General features: G+C 42.3%; 1 protein-coding gene across 4 annotated transcripts in view; it reads left to right on the top strand.

Annotated features, from left to right (window-relative positions):
* The first annotated feature begins 6,413 nt into the window (after positions 1 to 6,413).
* The window catches only part of PDGFC (platelet derived growth factor C), a 199,875-nt gene continuing 186,206 nt past the window's right edge, over positions 6,414 to 20,082 (top strand). For 2 of the 4 annotated variants that reach the window (XM_045798760.2, XM_087866546.1), the window contains exon 1: positions 6,775 to 7,509. In XM_045798760.2, the coding sequence (XP_045654716.1) occupies positions 7,392 to 7,509 (118 nt within the window). In that variant the 5' untranslated portion in view covers positions 6,775 to 7,391. Of the gene's footprint in view, positions 6,626 to 6,774; positions 7,510 to 20,082 lie in introns of those variants that run through there. The other 2 variants (XM_045798759.2, XM_045798758.2) reach the window with 2 other exon arrangements.

Below are 20,082 nucleotides of genomic sequence, written 5' to 3'. Positions count from 1 at the left end.
CTATAGTTCACAGAAGAGGTGGCAGTTGATTCCTATACCAGAAAAGATAGATTCTCGGGAATGAGAAATTTCTTTCCCTTGACAGGGCTGAGAATGTTGACAGGGGAGGTATAATGACCATGATAAGAATCTTCAAACAAATCTAGAGAGGCAGAAAGAAAAAAATATTAGGAAGTGCCTTGAATTCTTAAAACACTATTTTTTACGGACTCATAGTGTTTTAATTTGCCTCAATAAATATGAATAATAGTAGCTATAATAATTAGCTGATTCTCACATTATTCTATTTTTATGTGTGTTTAAAAAGCCATCTGTAAAAGAAAGGAAATAATTTTTTTCCACTTGCTATCCAGTGGGATAAAATGACCACCGCGAGGGTCTTTCCATAAGGTATGGTTTTCAGATACAAATGGAATTTATCTAAGGAATTAGAATTTCAGTTGAAGACTTTTGCTTGCCTGAGGGCTGAACAAGTCACTAGTTAGTTCTTGTAGCAATCTTTCTGCTTTCAATAACTCTCACTAATCTAGAAATACCTTTGTAAAATTATCAATGAAAATGCAAATTTGTCTCACCTTACAGCTTAAAAAACCCATAGACCAGGCATTTTAAATTAGAAACACATGGAGGGATACATATAGGAATTTTAGAAATAAGAGAGGCCTAGACTCTGACATCTATAGTTAATCAGAAATTGATTCTTCAAAGGGAGCACCTGGGAAAAGTGTATTTCTTCCCAGCCCCAATGCTTTAAGACAGTAGCAATCATGGGTAGGAAAGGGGGAATGATAATTCCCTTTGTCCTCAAAGACCAGGAGATGGATTTTCTGAAATGACTACCCACAGATGGTCTAGGCTGAGGCATTAGCTGGATGACTAACTTTGGCCAGGATAAGCAGGACACTCATACTAGCCCACGCTCTGGGTGGCCTTCCTCCCGAGGCCAGCTTTCTGACGCCTTAGTCACCACCACTCCTTCAAGTAACCAGTTTTCACTCTGGTTCTTTGTCACTTACGCTGTTCCAGAAATATAGCTGTCTTGTGTTAGATTAGTGTTCTCAAACACATGGGAAAATTCCTCTATATATCCTATAGTATACCTCAAATTAAACATTGGGAAGACAGGCGCGCCTGGGTGGCTCAGTTGGTTAAGTGTCTGGTCTGCCTTCAGCTCAGGTCATGATCTTAGGGACCTGGGATCCAGCCCCACGTTGGGTTCCCTGCTCAGTGGGGAGTCTGCTTCTCCTTCTCCCTCTGCTCCTCCCTACCCTTCAGCTTGTGCTCACTCTTTCTCTTTCAAATAAATAAATAAAATCATAAAAAAAAAAACCCACAACATATGGGAAGACAGTCATTGTGGAGAAAAACTAGAGAAGAAACATAAGAAAGCTTCAAATATGAAGTTTTTGCCCCAAATCCAGGGCCTAAATGTGTCAAAAGTGCAGGAGTAGAATGGGAAGACCTGGATCAAACTAAGTGAAAGAAGATTCAGATGATGAGAAAGGGGAGAAGGTGGTACCGGGGGGATGAGGAAAATGCCAAAGCAAATTGTGCTGATAAAAATAAAATTTGGGAATATAAAATGATGCCTTAAAATGTTGCAAGGTTTTGGGATGGAAGAGGGCAAGCACTTTTCTAACTGTAAAGATCATAAAGAGCAAATAGTAATAATCATAATAGAAAGGAGTAAGAAAAGCTCTTGAACTATCTTGAGCTTTAAAAGCCATTCAGAATACTTTTAATATTAGATTAGTTAAGCAACATTTTCTTTTTTGCTAACCACCAAAACTTTTAAAATGTTCATTAAGTAGAGTACTGAGGCTCTCCACCTTTTTTTGCAAAGGCTCATAGCCAAGGAAAGGTCTGCATTTGAAACAGTGATCACAAAGTGAAACGGTCCTTCTCCCATGACCTTTGAAATAAGAGGGTCACTATTTGAGAAAGGAGGATCTGTAACTGTGCCATGACCTCTTTACTATGATTTGTCACAATGTGGACAGCAGCCTTCATATCCTATGCATGATTTCAAGGGAGGGAAAAATGACATCTTATTGAGTGGCGGACTATGACCAAACATAGCGTTTGGTTGCTGACCACATTTTTAAGGGATGCCCCTTGCTCTCAGGATTGTTTCACATTCCACCAGTGTGACTCTATGGAACAGTGGGACATTGGCCATCTGTTCTTGGCTAATACCAATGTTATTTCCTTATTATTTACAGCTCACTTATGGCCGATCACTAATTTTCTTTACCTTGGAACCACACTTTGCATCTTTCGATGTTGCTGTCATCATACCAAATATTAAAAATTAAAACGTGGATGCCTACACATAATTTACTTAGTTTTCTTGAATTCAATAAAACTCCTGATACTTGTCTTCGTCAGTGATTTCCAAACTCTTTTTCTGCCCTTCTGGTTATCAGTAGAACGTGTCGTGTGGAACTATAATAATAACAGATTATAGAGGATTACCTTGATCGGGCAAGTTTAGGGAGAAGAACTCTTTTCATCATCTCTAGCCAGCCACCAAGACACCTTTAAATTGAGGTTAAGAAACCGTTGTTTTAGTCACGCATTATTTAAGTTGAAAAAGTTTTGCTATCACTACCTCTAATAGCTCAGAGAACCAGAGTTCTAAAATGGTAAGAGGATTGAGACAGAATCCAGTGTAAATTTCTCATGTAAAGAAAAGAGACAGAGTGGCTTTCTAGATCAAGGTTGTACTCTTTGGTCATGGCAAAGCCAGACTAAGTCCCCAATGTCCCATCTTCCAGTGAAATGATCTTTTGTTGTGGTGGTTCAAAGGTTACCAGGGCTCCTCTTCCTTTAGGGCTGTTTCTGACTACTTACTCCCTCTGAATTCTGAGTCAGACAAGCACTTCTGAGATGTTGAAAAAAATCTTTGCATACTCAACCGTGATTTCAAAAAGGAAACAGCAGCTTTACTTCAATGGGAAAAGCCACAGAGGGTCACCTAAAGGCCAATTCTTGTCACCCGTTTCCCTTGGCCACACACCTCTAACTTCCCACCTCCCAACGCTGTTCTTCCCCAGAAAAGTCAAAAGTAAAAAGAGCAGGGCCTAAGCACAACCCTCCACAGGGAGCAAGTCTTTCTCAGATTCAAAAGCTGTTACATTGGGAGGTAAAGGGCGACTGTTGTAAAGGAGAAAAATTTAATAAAAAGTGTGTTTTATAATTTTTAGGTTGGAAAAACAGAGTATTAGCATATCCTAGATCCCCAGAGATAGCAAGATCATATGTTTCTCAAGATGGGATGGTTGGAGAGAGTGGAGAGAGTGGAGAGAGCAAAGGGTGTCTCTCTACTACTTAATTTTTTTTTCCCCTGGAACTCTCTTTGTTTCTGCAGTGATCTGTGGGCATTTATTTCCTTACTATGATACCTCCAGCCCCTGGTCTCATTTGCTTTTTTATTTTTTATTTTTTTAAAGATTTTATTTATTTATTTGACAGAGAGAGACAGCCAGTGAGAGAGGGAACACAGGCAGGGGGAGCAGGAGAGGAAGAAGCAGGTTCCCAGCGGAGGAGCCTGATGTGGGGCTCGATTCCAGGACCCTGGAATCAGGCCCTGAGCCAAAGGCAGAGGCTTAAGGACTGAGCCATCCAGGCGCCCCCCTTGGTCTCATTTAAATGTATATGTAAGCGTTGCTTGTTAGTCATTCTGGAAACCCAGCGGACACTTAGGTAGATCAGAGATTTTTGAACTTCAGAAAGTTATGCTCAATTATCTGCCACTAAAATGCTGAAAAGTTAAAGTTCTGAGAAAAGTTGTAAAATAATTTTGTACATATACCTCTGTGTATGTGAGTGAGTGTGTCTGTGTGTGTGTGTGTGTTAGGATTGAATTAGAAGAAGAGAGAGTAAGAAAACTTGCAATATTTGATTTTCTGAGACAAAAATATGTCCCCGTGGTTCTTGCCCTCCTGGGTGTTACATGACTAGCTAAATGGCCAATTTGTTTTAAATCTTATTCCACTTCAACAAAATTAATAGTGACACCCACCCTTTCTCCCTCAAATTATCATTGTTAATAACCAAGTACGTTCTATCATGTTCTTTAACAGGAATTTGTAGGTAACACTGTTCTTGCATTCAGCCTGAATGGGCACTCCTTTCTAAGGTTTAAGAAAACATGAAAACCACAAAGAATGTTTGCAATTATTTTCTCTTGGTTGGCGGAACAGATGCCTTTCCTCAAGGAAAATGCCTTAGGCCAAAACAAAGCCATATTCATTCAAAATATATTGTTTAGTAATTGTGCAGACTCTGGATTACATAAAATTTACTTTCAGTGCAAGGGTCCCACTTTTCTAGGAAAGGTTTATAAGCAAAATGGAGCAGGAAGACAGGCAGAGGATAAAGTGTTAAAAGAATCAACTATGCCAAGGGCAAGTGCAGTTCAAGAAACAACAATGCAAGTACATCTAAAGGAAACCAGGCAATGTGACCACGATTTTGTCTAGGGGTCATGCAGGAGCACCTGGCCGGCTTTATTTATAAGGTGATCGTCAAATCAATCTGTAGAATATGGATGAGGTAAAACGCAGAGGTGGAGTATTATTCCAGATCATCTGTAACTTTTCAAATACAACCTTCATGCTGAAATTCCAGGGAGAATGTAAGTGACTCCAATAAAGAAACCTGTCAGTCAGTCAGGAGTGTTTATTTATTATCCCCCTGAGCCAGGCACTGTTCTAGCCAATATGAAATGATACAAAATAAAGAGTAGTCATCACCCTTATAATCTCACGAGAGCAAATGGATTAAATCTGCAGGCACACACACACACACACACACACACACACACACACACACACACCCCGTCTATGTGGGTGGTCAAGAAATGTCAACTATAAGGATATTTAACAGCCTCATTTAGAAAAACCCTGATTAGAAAATTAAACTTACAAAATTAGAAAAACTGGGGAGTAATTAGTTTTATTACGAATAGATTAAAACACACTCATAAAGCATGTCTTTTATATAACAAGTCTCATTATGTTATTATAATTGGGAAGGCTGCCCCTCTCCTTCACAAATCTACAAAACATTTTGGGAACATATTTATTGTGCAAATATGGATTCACACTTGTGTTGAGAAGCTGCTAAAGTACATAGAATAACTAGCCTTTGTTGGCTAACCTGTAAGTTCTTTAAAGTCAAAGACCGGGCCTTGTTTAATTGCCTTGTTACCCTGCACGGTAGAAGATAGAAAAGGTAAAGAAATAAGAATAAATGAGTGGGGTAGGTGAGTAAAGACGAATTGAGCTTATTAGAATTTTAAGAGGCAAAAAAGAAGAGGACCAGGGTATTACAGAGAGGTCAAGTTGGTTGGTCTCAGTGGGTGTCCAAATACAGGAAGGGGGCTTGGCATTTTCAGCATGATTGAGAAAGGGTCAGCTCCTGGTTTGGTTCAGTAGGCGTATGTGCCTTCTCCAAGCTATCCCTGGATCCTTTTTCAGGGCAGCCGACTCAGTAAACGGCCATGCAGGGCCAGGAAGGGCAACTTCTGAAAAAGAGGCATTTGAGACTCCCCCAGTACTTTGGCATATACCTTTCTTCAAACACCCAGTGGAACACCATAAAGGGTCGAATTGTTTGCATTGCCTTATTTAACAAGAGGTCGGTCGGGTGCTATTTCTGATTTGCTGGCCAGGGGACTTGGCTGATACTAATTTAATGCAGTCCAGCTAGTATGCAAGTTTCACGAGGACAGAGCCTTTTGTATTTTTACTACTACTGCCGCCCCAGCTCCTAGAACACTGCCTGACACAGTAGGCATTCAACAAATAGTGTTTGCTAAATGAATGGATGTTGCTGTTAATGTGCTGGCCGTTTGTCTTTACTTTTGTTTTATCCATCCCGCTTCAGAGAGCTGGAAACCGAAGGGAAATTTTTGAAATCCAATTTCCCTTGTTCCTTCGGTCCAGAAACTCTGGCCAAGACTTTGGGAATGGGGATCCCCTCAGAAATTAATGACGAGTCACGACCACGGGGGCGGGGGAAGAGGGAAAGTTGCAGGAAGTTCTTCTCCACTCATTTTTGCGTTTGCAGTACCCCTCGCCACCCATCTTGCTCTTTATTTGGGGCTAGGGGCGTCCTGGGGGGAAGGAAACCAGGGGCCGCTCTGGCTGCATTCCTCGCCAGGGCCCTTTGGGTGCTGTCTGCGGCGAGTCCCGCAGCACCCCCTGTCTGTGCCAGCACCTGTTGGACCGCCAGTTGGCGGCCAAAGTCGGCGCGAGCGGACGCGGCCCGGGGCTGCCCCTCCCGGAGGCGCCGACCCTCGCCCGCCCCTGCGGTCGCCCGCGGGAGAGCGGCTCAGCCTCCCCCGCTCGCCAGCCGCGCGCTCCGCCCGGGCTCTGCCCACGGCCCCCTCCTCCCGACCGCCGGCTGGGGGAAGGTAGACAAGGGGAGGGGACAAGCCGGAGCCTAGGGCCGCCGGCCTTCCCTCTCAACCCGGTGCCGAGACGCCGCGCGGAGCCCCGAGGTTTGCGCGGAGCCCTAGGCGTGGGGGGAGGGGACGGGGAACGACCGGAGCCCCGCGGTGACCCCGAGCTGCCGAACTTCCCTTGGCTTCCTGGAGCGGGGGACGCACCCAAACAAGGTGAACTTTGGTCGCGGAAAACTCCAGCCAGGTGCCGGGATCCGCGCCGCGGCGGTCGGGACCGGGCGCAGGCTGAGCGCCGGGCTGGGGAGCGAGAGCCCCGCGGCCTCCCTCCGCCCGCGCCCGGGGCGGCCTCGGCCCGGAGCCCACCCCCCCCCTCCCCCGGCCTCGCTCCGGCTCCGCGGCCCCCGGGACCCGCCGCGGCGCCCTAGCCTTGTTTCTTCCCCCTCCCCCTTCGGGGGTGGGGGTGGGGCGGGGGAGAGGGGCGCCCGGAGAGCGCATCTATTGGCAGCTTTGTTATTGATCAGAAACTGCTCGCCGCCAACTTGGCTTCGAGGCTGGCTTCGCGCGACCCTTGAGTTTTCGCCTCTGTCCTGTCCCCCGAACTGACAGGTGCTCCCAGCAACTTGCTGGTGACTTCTCGCCGCTCCCCCGGCTCCCCCGCGTCCCCACCCCCTCTTTCCTCCCTCGTCTTCACCCCCACCCCCACCACTTCGGCACAGCTCAGGATTTGTTTAAACCTTGGGAAACTGGTTCAGGTCCAGGTTTTGCTTTGATCCTTTTCAAAAACTGGAGACACAGAAGAGGGCTCTAGGAAAAAGTTTTGGATGGGATTATGTGGAAACTACCCTGCGATTCTCTGCTGCCAGAGCAGGCTCGGCGCTTCCACCCCAGTGCAGCCTTCCCCTGGCGGTGGTGAAAGAGACTCAGGAGTCGCTGCTTCCAAAGTGCCCGCCGTGAGTGAGTTCTCGCCCCAGTCAGCCAAATGCTCCTCTTCGGGCTTCTCCTGCTGACATCTGCCCTGGCCGGCCAGAGACACGGGACTCAGGCTGAGTCCAACCTGAGTAGTAAATTCCAGTACTCCAGCAACAAGGAACAGAACGGTGAGTCTTTTACCCCTTTCTCCCCTTTCTTGTTTCTCGCTGTGTGTGTTACGTTGGCATTGTGCGTTGGTGTGTGATGTACACCAGCCTGCGAGGGTATAATCGTCTCTCTATCCATGCAAATGCGCGCTGCGTTCATTGGCATGGACTTTAGGAGGTTACGTGCAGTTTGCAACTTCGGGAGCTGCCACAAAGCTGTAACAGGGCAACGTGAGTGCCACTGCTGGCTCAGTTAGAGAGGACATTCTGGGAGCGATTGTGAACGTCAGTTCAAACGCACATTGCAGAACCTTTCCTTGCCAGAGTTTTAAGTTCAAGAACTGCCTCTAAAAATGAATCCAAAATGAATGAGTCTTGGCATGTTTGACTTTACTCAGATTTTCTTTTTCGTGGGGAGGGGGGTGTTGGAGGAAATGTCTCAGCCACATTAATTGAAGCACTCCGAGTGGAAAGGCATCAATTAATCAGTAAGTAGATAGGAAATATAGAGGTCAAGAGGCCGTGTGGACGTTTTAAGGGGGAGTTAAAAACTGTATTTCTCTTGCGCTCTATTTTTTTTTTTTTTTAATGTGCCTTTGTACTCTGAAGTCCTTACCTTTCTGGTGTGTGTTTTTATATGTGTTGGTGAATGACTGCTATTTTGTGTGTGCTGGAAACGACTTAATCCTGCATAGGAAATGAGAATTACTTTCAGCTTTCAAGTGTACCTGAAATGTTTAGAAAACTCTCAGATGCAAGTTCCCTTGGGCTGGGATTGCACAGAGCTGGAGAAAGGCTCCTTTCATAAAGCCAGGGCAGCTTCAGGGTGTGTAATTTGCTTAGCCTCTGAACCCCATATGATTTACATCATTCAATTTCTAAACTCTTTTTCTCTTGATCTACCATTATGAAGTCATTTTCGAGAATACTTTGTAAATAGAAATTTTATACTGCACATGAAACCACAATGTTAATGTAGGCTGTCTAAAATTAGAATATTAAATACCCTGTTTACAAGTGGTGGCTCTTAATGTTATTTGAAAAGAAATGTACATGTTTTCACTGCTTTGTATGCCATCTATTACGAATGCAAGAATGCTGTCACTTTATTAGCCAGGGGAAATGAGCCCAAGCAGCATACCTAGAAAATCAGAATGTTGTGTGCTGTGTTTTTAAGTCACAGCAAACTTTTTCTTTATATATTGGGGTATTTTCAGGCTTTGACTTTGAATTTAAGCTCTCTGAAGTGTTCATCCTTAAGAAAGCACAGAAAGTTTTAAAGTACAAAGATAGATTAAATAAGGATTCCTGGGACTTTTGTAGACATTATTTGTATGCGTTGTTTGTGCAGCCATCTATCTATCAGCCAATATTAATGTAGTTGCTTCTTACAACTTGCTAATGTGATGGCACATGGCACCTGCAGGCCGCTTGAGCTGCTGATCAAAGGGCAGCCTAGGGAATCTATCTCTAATCACGGGAGCTGCAGAGGACTGGGGTAAAGTGATCAAAGGAGCCCCAGCACCAGCTGTACCCTGGCAGGAGACAGATCAGACCAACCTTTGTTCTTTTTTGTATAAAATAAATGTCCAGTTCAAAATATTGCTTCTTACCAGACCTGCTTCTCCAAAATGACAATGCACAATATTCCTGGCTTCTGTCTTCTATATTTTATTGTTCCTGTGCCATTATCATTTCTCCTACTGCGCTGTTTTCTTAAGCCTGCCCTGGCATCCTTCACCTTCCGTTTCCCTTTGCTACTTGTGCCTCTGATTGTCATTCTTTCTTGTGATGCACCTACCGTCGTCATCACTTTGTAATGGACCCCAAAGCTCTCATGTGGTCATTGGCCACTTTACTGAGTTGGTTCACACCCTCTGGAGAGGTGAGTTCATTAAGCCAGGCCACACACATTCTGTTACCATCAGAGGCTGGGCCATTTCCATTCCTAAGTTGCATGATGCTAAAAATAGCCTGGCTGTTTCCTAATCAGTGGGTAGAGGATTGGGCTATGTTTAGTTCTTGGGAGGGTTGGCAGCAGGAAGGAACTAGAGGTAGAGAACTACTCACCTTGTAGTTTTTAGCCTCAGGAGAAGTGGAACTATCCAGCACTAGGGGGCAATATAGAGCTATTTTCCTGCACATGCTCAGGTTGATTTTATGCTTCAGGGTTCCAAGATTTGAGGATAACAGGTAGGTGCCAATGATGATCCCCCTGGAATGTGAACAAATTTGCTGGAACTTCTTTTTCTTCTTCTTTTTTTGGGGGAGGGGTTAAAATATCCCATTCCCTTAGGTGGGATTTTTTTGCCCTCGTAGTGAGTTATGATTGATTTTTGATTACCCTCTTGTTATTCTCAATTTTGATGATTGCCCAATTCTGGAAGTATAAACCCTTCGGGAGATGCCCCACAGAAATGTCATTGGCCCAGTGTGTACCTTGCATCGTCTTGTGAAAGGTCTTCTAAGTGCCAAATGTCCAAATTGATCTATTTATTGTGACTATAGGCACTCATTCATGCTTTTAGAGACCTCTCCCCAATGATGCTGTCTTTTCTCCTTTCTCTGGTATTCTAAATTCCCAGGTGTTGATTCAATCAGATCCCCAGGACTGCCTCATCTCAGTAGTAACTTGGAGTCCCAAGAGGTGTTATAAATAAATAGAAATTGATTGCTATAGCCAATGCTAGATATTTGGATTTCGATCGGATCACGTGGAGGTGCTTAAAAATTCATTTTGAAGGATCTGCGTCAGGTACCCTGTTATCATTCGTTACCTGGTTTTTGACCTAATACTATATTGCAATTCTTGCCACTTTGCTGTGAGAATAGCTTTATCCTCCAATATTGCAAGTTACCTTTGTGTCCTTAATTCTTAACCTGACTTCTAACCCTGACGTCTCACATATAAACCAAGGGTCTCCAGATGTAACGTAAAGAAGGAGATAAAAGATAAGAATGCTCACTTATATAGGGTTTCTGACCTGTACTTCCCGTATGACCATGGGAAAAATGACTGATATCTGTGTGCACTCACTTAGAGGAGAATGCCTGCTATGAAACCAGTAAGTTCTGGGATGGTGCTTCTGCGTTGTAGAAGAAGGAATCCTATGCATCAAAAAACAAAAAGAAACAAAGCTTACTTAATCAATTGCATATCGCTCAAATAGACACCCAGTCGCAAAGTTGTTAGAGTAAGGCCTCATCCACTTTGTGTCATTGGTGAGTGATTTTAACTTACCCATGGAGCCAAAATGTGCTTCCGGTTCTCATTCTCTTTAACCATTTTGAGTGCAGATTTGGAATATGTCTCTGTTTGTTAGGGTTATGCTTATGAGGATCATTTGTTGTATGTGCTCTTTTCCTCAAGAACTTTCGTGGCCCGTGGGGCCATTTACTTTGGGGACAAATGGTCCTCTAGGAATGCCTTTCTGAATACATGTATCTTGTGTTTGTGGCTTCCCTGTCTCTCTCTCTTTTTTTTAATGCCAGCTTACTCCTCCTCCTCTTGCCATGTGCCTGTGCCCCACAAAGCTGTGTCCACCCCCCCCTACCCTTTCAAGGGGGTAGCTTCAAAGCTCTATTTTACTGAAGATAGATAATCATAATCCTTAGAATAGTGTCCAAGAGTAGATAGGTTCTGACCTTGTGCTAAAGGGACTTCCTGCGAGTTAGTCTATAAGTTGTAGTGTGTGACCTTTGTGACATTTATTTTTGTTTTTAGAGGCCTTTTTTTTTTTTTTTTTAAAGAAAACTTCCTCCTTGTTCTCTGCTCTGTTTGAGACTGTTGAGGAAGTTGAAGAAGCGAAGTGCCATTATGTAATGATGAATATTGTTTTTCACAATTGGTGACCAAAAAAGCCCCATTCTATTTTTTTGGTAACATTTCCCTCCTACCGACTGTTATCTTTTACAGTTAATCTGACATATATTAAATTTACCTCCAAAAGGTGTTCAGGTCTGTAGGAAGCTTTAGGGACTAGTATATTATCTGTTAAGTAGTTTGAAATAGAGACCAGGATCTGACACTAAAGGTTCCCCAGTGGTGAGGTTTTGTAGAGCTCCATCTCAGACACAAAAATCTTAGCTTGAAAGTCTATTCTTATTTCATCCTTCCTGACACTTACTTTTTACAGATCTTCTGTATATTCTCTTCCACTTCATGTTTTTTTCAACCTTTATAGTGCTAAAATTCTGTTTTTTTTACAAACTTGCACCCTTTTTGTAGAGACAGAATTCTAATCATAATGGGCTATATGTTAAGTAAATAAAAAATTGAATCAATGCATTCATAATGTTTGTATCCCACCCCCAAAAAATGTTTCCAAAATTGCTGAAATGTTCCCCATAGGTTTCTATTTGTGTTAATCAAAACGGTCATACAAGTCCCTTTATTTACTTAGTCTAATTTTGATGTTTCTGATTGTTTTATCTGGAAGTACCATATGTAGCCTGAATATCTCTATACGATGCTGTATAATTTCTATGTAACTCATTTATTAAACAACAGTCTCTCTGTTATTTTTCTCTACCACTACCTCCAACTGTGTTTTGGGGGTTTTTTTGTTTTTGTTTTTTGTTTTTTGTAATCTCTCTTATTTCCTAAGGACACCTCTAGTGGTTGATTTTTAGTTGGTATGCCCCAGTACTACCATACAGATTGTTAAAATATTGAAATATTCCATATGGGTTGGGAAGGAGCCAGTGCTACCCTTTTAGGACAAACTGACCATCTATGAGTCAGAAACTACAAGGTTAATATTTGACACAGCTCAGGACCTCTGGGATACTACTTCAACCCTGCTGGCCTCCTTCCTGATTGATCAGTATGCCTGCCATATTGATTGTTAGCCATCTTCACTCTTTTAGCTACTGAGCATTTCAGTCATTTTGGAATTCCAACCCTTCACTCTTCTCCTCCCTGCTGGGCAGCTGAGGCCAAGCTGAGGCTTGAAGGACCTAGAGTAAGGAAAGGATATGGCCTTTTTTTAAAGCCTCCTTCTTGCAGCTTCTTGTGTTTCTACCTTATTCGTCAAGGGTTGGGGACTGGGGAATGAGATGAAGCAGGGGACATGACACACACGGTATGGGGTTGCAAGCCTCGCTCAGTGGTTGTTGTTTCTGTGGGCAACACTGATCAGGTGCTTGTGCGTGGATAGCACCTTACCGTCTTCTAAATTAAATGGATCATCTTCTCAGTGAGGTCTTGTTCTGCCCGCTTAATCCGAATTAGCCAGCCCTCACTATCACATCAAGGTGTAAATTAACTGCATAGTACTTATGATCACTTTTTGATTTTCTTTTCGGTATTAATCACTTAAGTAATTGTAAACCTACCCCACCCACCGCCCCCAGAGTACGTAAGTTCCTGAGAGTGTGGACCTTATTCAACATGCTCTTTGTGCGAGATTTAGCACCTGGAATGAGATTATATGTAGAATGTGCTCAATAAATATTTGTTGGATGGTTCTGGATGTAGTGCCTTATTAAAAAGTAAGACTATGGTGTTGACTGTAATAGTAGGTCATCTTTGAAGGTGTCTTTTTTGGTCTTGGGACTTCCACGTTGTTTTACATTTCTCATAAGAAGATAAGCTTGTTTATTTATTGATTGTGATGTGATATGCTAATCAGAGTACTACATTACAATTTTGGTTAATATACCATGTTACCAAATAAGAAGGTACCAAGCAAGTGGGTAGGTTTCCTAGAACTGGTGCTAGTTACTTTCTTAAAAGTGCCATTGCAGTGCATACCTCTGTGTTTCCCGAAGATGGGGTGTTGTGCAATGTGGACCAAGGATCTGAAGAATGGTAAATTTTTAATGGCTGAGATGCCTCCAAAAGCAGCATGCTTTCCATCTTCTGCTTGTGGCTCACAGATGCACAGTGTAGACATCAACAATAAATACGGTGCGTGGAATGTTAGGACTGGAAGGATCCCGAGAACCTGTCCTCACCGATGTGTAAAGTGAGACCCAAAGGGCTAAAGTGACTTTGTCTAGGTCACTGTTGAGTACAACCGTATTAAACTGCTAATGTGGTGATGTATTTTTCCTTACATAAAGAACCAACTGGGCAAATGGAATTCTAGTTTTAACATTCTGATGCTTCGTATGAAACCCATTCTTTATTATTTTAGAGGGTTGCATGCTTTGTGGGTTGTAAAGGAAGATGGGATAGCCTTGATCCTGAAACATAACTTACAGGAATACTGAGGAAAACAATCTGAAAATAATCACATTAATTAAATAGAACAGATAATCTGGCTAATATATATTATAGTATTTCTGTTGGGGTAGAAATCTGATAGTTTGGGAAATAACTTGAGATACCACCTTTAGAATTATTACTATTACATGTCCAGACTTTATTTTAAGCAAGTGTACTAGGTCCATAGATAGATGATGTTTATTCCATTAGTTTGGTTTATTGATGTTGATGAAGAGGATGGTTGACGTAGGAACGCTTGGTTCCACAAGGGAGGTTTTTTTTAAAACAATAATTTTAAACATTTCACTTAGCAGGATGTCTCACTGGTAAAAGTACCATAGGAATGAATAAATGAGCATGGCTTGGTGGGCTCTAGAAAGCACAACCTATTATTCTTTTGAATGGATTTAATGAGTGACTTAAAATTTTTTTTTTTAAAGATTTTTTATTTATTTATTTGACAGAGAAAGACAGCCAGGAGAGAGGGAACACAAGCCGGGGGAGTGGGAGAGGAAGAAGCAGGCTTCCCAGCGGAGCAGGGAGCCTGATGCGGGGCTTGATCCCAGGACCCTGGGATCACGCCCTGGGCCGAAGGCAGACACTGAGCCACCCAGAGGCCCCGAGTGACTTTAATTTTTATTTACATTTTAATATATAGGATATTCCTTTCAGAAGTTCAAATTTCTCTCAAAAGTCAAGAACATCAGGAAGTAAATTCATAGCTGTGGATTTGAATGGCTTGCCTAAAATAGGATTAAATGACCAAAATTTTATTTGTGAAGTTTCTAAATGTGAGAACAAAAGGAGCTAAAAATTTTAAAGAGGAGTTATACTAATTACATTTATCGTTAAAGTCAAGTTATTAACTGTGATTTTTTTGGGTAGCATTAGCTTGTTTTGCCTTTTACTTCATGAGAGCACATACTAAATGGAGCTTAGCCAATTCTGTTACCTGACTTCACATTAGACTTCATATGCCATCTCCAAGCAGTTATTTCCAGTCCCCTGGTGACTGCGCAGCCTCTTTCCTGTTCATTTGACTTTTGCCTAAGCCAAACCTTGTTTTTGTCAGGCTGGCTTCACTAATTTTGCTTTCTTGTCAAACTATGATTTTTTTTTTTTAACTTGGCTTTTACCCTATTGGATAGTAGTTGAGCCATTTCTCAATCAAATGAGCTGTGTTTTGGGTTGTAGCAGGGAGTGGGGGATGGAGGGTCTGTCTTTCTGAGGGAAACCAACATCACCAAACAGCTCGAGGCACATTGATGGTGAATGCAAGGATATCCATTTGCACTGCTGCTCTGTGTCCTGATAAGACACCAGTAAGCCAGTAAGAGCTCTCAGGAGAGACACAGGAAGGGCAGTATTTGGATGCATTCTTTGTGGGTGGGTAGACGGGTCTAAAGATCTCACGGTGGGTCTCTGGTTTTGTAATGCTTAATAATGACACCTTCTGAGTGCCTGTTAGTTGCCACACTTGTGCTCAGTGTTTGCAGACAGTTTAGAGCTTATCTTTATAACCTCCCCATAAGGTATGAGGAAAAACACCAGGGCTTCACTAGCTAAGTAGCTTAGCCAAGATCTCAGAGCTGGTCAATGTTTGGACCTAGGTCTGACTCCAGGCCAGGACTCAGAGTCACATGCTTCTTCCTTCATGAGTTAAATGGTCTAATGTTTTATTAGAACATTGCTTTTATTCAGCAAATATTTATAAGCATCTGCTCCTGGCTAAGCTCTGCACTAGGTGCTGGATACACAAAGACTAAGATGCAGTTCTGTCCTTGAGAAGCTCTGTCCAAGAATGATGACGGATCCTCCCTTTTCTCATGGTCTGGCCGTGCCGTGCTCAAAGTGCTATGGGAGCACGGGGTGCTTTATTGCACTTCAAAAATCTTCTGTTGATTGACTAAGTGGTTGATCCTGCTTGGAAGAGAAGTGCAAGGAGGAAAGTTCCCACGGGGCAGGTGACCTATTTTGAAGTGGGTCTGGGAGAGGAAAAGAGAACATTCTAGGCCGAGGGAACAGCCTGCACAAAAGAAGACAGGCATGAAAAGGCATATCCCGTGGGAGACAAGAAGAGTCTAGTGTTGAGTAGGAGTAGAGGCAAGAAAATAGTGGAAAGGTGTCCCAGATGGGTATATTCAAAGGCCCTGATGCTGTTCGCAGTGTGCTTTGTGCAGAGTTTGCACTTAACGAACAGAATAAAAGAGAAGGTTGTCTCCCTGTTTCAGAGATGGTGAAAACCCTTCATTTTCAGTTATTTTCGAAGCAGGCATGTGGTAGCGGAGTTCTGCTTTGGAGTGTGTAGTTGACTGCTTCTTGTTGCAATTTTGTCCCGGTCATTAGGCGTGTTTGGCCGTTCTGAACTGGTGAGAAGGGCAGGCTGTACAGCCTCAGTTACACTCAAATAAGCTAACCCTGTGTCTACACTGCTCTCTGTTGCCTCCTTTATGTAAACAAAGAGCTATTTTCACACTTCATTCACAAAATGGACGGCATGCGGAATGAGGCTGGGTGAGGGATCAGGGGACTGTGGTACAAGGAAGGCAGCCTCCAGCACACTGAGTTAGTGCAATGAAGCTCTTACGTGGCAAGAAGCAAAGGAAACAGCCTTAACACTCTTAAGGGAAAGGCTTTCAAGTTTTGTGGAAAATTAATTCCTAGGAGGTTACTCTACATTGAGTAACTACAGCATTTCTCTGGTGAGGCTCATTCTGGTCCCTTGTAGACAGTGCTAGAAATATTTTGTGGTATTTAAGGACTTGAAAAGAATGGGTTTTCTTGGTGGATGTGCTTTCTAGATGCCATGCCACTTTTTTTGAAGCTATGCTTTTTGCATTCGAGGAAAGCCTTGTTGGTGAGTGGCTACTATTTTAGGCTTTTCAATGTTTGCAAGATGGAGATAGGCTTCCGTGCTTAAATATGCCCAGCTGGCTATTGCACCTGCCTTTTGAGTCGCTACAGAGATCAGAAACCATTAACAACAGAAGTTGGACTTACGTGATACTTATCTCATGTTGTTTCTGGCAGTTATTTTTGCTGGGTATTTATAAGGACATCTGTCTTTTAAAGAGTCTTATTACTTATCCTTTTTTTTTTTTTTTTCCACCAAGGAATAAATCACAGCTTGTTTCCCATACTGCCACACACATTCATAGTCTGAGGTGATTAGAAATGCAAATTAAGAGTGATTAAAGCATTATAATTTCTTTTCCTATGGCATCAGACGATGTTGAAAATCAGCGTACTAAGAAGGAACATTTGCTTAAAATGTGATTAAGATGTGAGCAGAGAGAAGAAAGAAATATTCAGTTCCTTACTGGAAATTTCTTACTGGGTTTGGGAATAAGGGGAACCTGCAGTATTCATTTCTGATTTATCATCCTTTAAACCGGAGACATAACACATAGGGTGCACATTGTTTAAGAACACAGGAAAACACAGTAGCTTCTGACGTTTTCAAATTGCTCTATGGAAATACATACTAAAGACTCCTTCTTACTAGAGTGTGATTTACCATCGGATTACCCAAAGGACAGATCAAATTCAGCTGTATTCCTTGTAGTGATTCTTGGATATGGAAACACTATAAAAACAAGGAAAGAAAATCGGATAGTGTCAGTATGAAAAGCATTGATCTGCACATCCCGAGTCAGAGGTGGGATGTGCTGGATACTGGTCTCCTCCACTGGAACTGTGTTTATGTTGTAGGTAACCAAAGGTCCTGGCTTCCTATTAAAGAAGTAGCAGTGTCTCTGTAAGTATGCATTTTGTTCCTGACTTTGCTTTTATTTATAAACAAAAGTACACTCTATTTCTGGGGTCGACATGAAAGTGAATTGCCTCTACAAAAGACGGGACTGGCCCTCAGAGTTCTCTTAGAGTTCGAGATGCAGTTTTACGTATATTGGAGAGCTGTATGATGGGCTCAACTGTATCTTTACTTTGTGTTAGTCGCTGCAGTCAAAAATGTTTGTTTCTAGAAAAATCAACAGTCTAAAAATAGCAGGTGTTTCCCAGGTCACAACCTGGCTCAGATAGCGAGAGATATTGACAGAGTCTAGCTACCTAACTGATAAATGCTAAACCTTGAAACAGTAGTTTTAATCTGTTTTCTTGTGAATATTAGCAGGCTTGAGGTTTATAAGCAAGAAGAAGAATGCAAAATTAGCAATCAAATGATCTCTATGTTTATTTTTTTAGAAAAGGTTTTCTTTCATGGTATAAAATTTATCTTTAATTTGTGCTGATAACTTTTAATAGGCATCAGTCGGGTACCCCATTAAACTAACAGCTTTAAAATGGTTTCCTTTTAGAACTAACATTTACATCCTAGGAAATCAATTAGAGTGTATGGACTTCACATTTCCCCTGCAATCTTCATTTACAAGCATTTCTGAATGACCAACCTACCATAGCAAAACAGTCAGAGGTGCAAATCTTCTGGAAGACGTGCAAATGCCACACTTTTAGTTGGAAAAATGGAAAAAAATAGAACTTACTTAATATATCTGTCAAGCATTTAAAACTGCAGAAAGCACAGGAAATACTTCTGGTGTATGGGAATGTGTGGTGTTTCCAAACTACAAACATTGTTTTGAAAATTTCTCCGGTAGTGGTGAATTATATGAGACCATATCCATCTAAAGGGGAGCTTGTTTAACTGGCTTGTGGTTCTGGGGCTCATTCAAACACTCTTAAACAAAATAAAGGGAATGGATGTAATAACTTCTTTATGGAAAGGTCGTAAAAAGGTACAGGGCCGTGTAAACAAATTGGGTCATTTACTAGATGTTTTAAGTGATAGATTTGCAATCCAAATTCAGGGGTGTGTATTAGGTTTTATAGACCGTGACTGTATTCTACTCTAAAAATGAGATTTCAAGCTTATTTTTTGTTTGTTTACATGTTTGTTTTTCTTTAGTGCACAGGAAACCCATGATTGCCATATTATACTGTAGTTTGAAAACATAAGATTTTGAGCACTTGCATTTATGAGTTTGTTCAACTCTGGAAAATGGTTAGACACCCATGCGTGAAAAGTTGAGTTGACCTGTTTTTTTGGTAGCACTGGGTTCTGTTCAAGGAAAATAAGATGATTGAAATTGAAATTTTCCTTCTGGGCTCAGACATGTCTAAACTAATTGTAAAATAATTTTTCTGGCTTACAAGAGTAGACTCATAAGTACGACTATGTAAAGTAGAAATCCAACAACAGTTATGATTTACAGTGACTGTAACTCTGCCAGTCTTATGATAAAACCGCTATTATAACCAACCTCCTGTGACATTCATTTGTCTTACTTGAGATGTAGGTTAAAAAAAAAAAAAGTCCTCCCCAAGTTGTCTCACTTAGGGAGCCACTTTATTACCTTAGGATATTAATTTACCTTCTCTGAAATGGGTACGAGGGTTGCTCCAGAACAGTCCGCCAAAGGGAGGGGAGGGTGGGAACGCAAGCCTGCGTGGTGCTGTGCGTTGGTGGTGATGACCGGTGGCGCTGGAAATTGAAGTGAGGAAGGGAAGCGACATAATTTCTACGTTGATACCATAACGTTTATTCATTCTGTAACTTCTCTCAATCGGGGTTGGCTCCCTTGGCCTTAAAGGAAGTAGATTGTGTAAGAAACCTCAGTAAAACTCAATGAGCCTTTCTAAGTTTTGAAAACTGATGGCATCATACCATACTGGCAACTCTTAAGTGTTACTGCTGGAAGTTTGGCAGCGGAAATAACTGCTCCAGCTTCACAAGCTTTCAAAAACAAGGGACAATGGTGGATATTATAGTTGCTGTGTAATTTGTGACTTGCTATTTCCTTTTTTTTTTCCCTTTAATGAGTAACTTAGGGCTAGATGGCCTGAGTCTACGAAAACCTAAGCTCTGCCTTTCAGCTGGATTCTGTGTGACCTTAAAAACAACAGCTCACATCTTTTTGCCTTAGTTACCCATGCACCCCTTTTGTACAGCACACAGTTCTGCGTGGTTATATGCCACCTAAATAAAAACGAAGCACACGGAGGTGACCACCACACAGTGACTCCAGGACCTGCGTGGCACCGTGAGGCACGGTGGGAGATGTGACGCTGAATCGGACTCAGTCTCTGCCTTTAAGTAGTTTATAGCCAAGTGGGGAGAGAAGAGCTGAAGTAGAGGATAAAATACAGTGCTTGGTGGGAATGGGGGTAAAAGCAAAGTTATTTACAGCAGAGCCCTTAGGAAAATTGTCTGGGGAGACTTCCGTTTTGAGCAAAAGTGCCTGGAACGACGAGTGACCTGTGTTGCATGCAGAATCGAGGGCACCGTGGAGTGCATCGTAGGAGGTGGGAGCCTGCTGTAAATAGGAACGAGGAAGGGAGTCTGGGAAATCCATGCAGTGAGTCCA

The sequence above is a fragment of the Ursus americanus genome, chromosome 13 (genome assembly GCF_024610735.1).
Source record: "Ursus americanus isolate L20-20 chromosome 13, mUrsAme1.1.p, whole genome shotgun sequence".
Taxonomy (NCBI): Eukaryota; Metazoa; Chordata; class Mammalia; order Carnivora; family Ursidae; genus Ursus; species Ursus americanus.
This window is presented reverse-complemented; position numbering and strand designations above follow the sequence as displayed.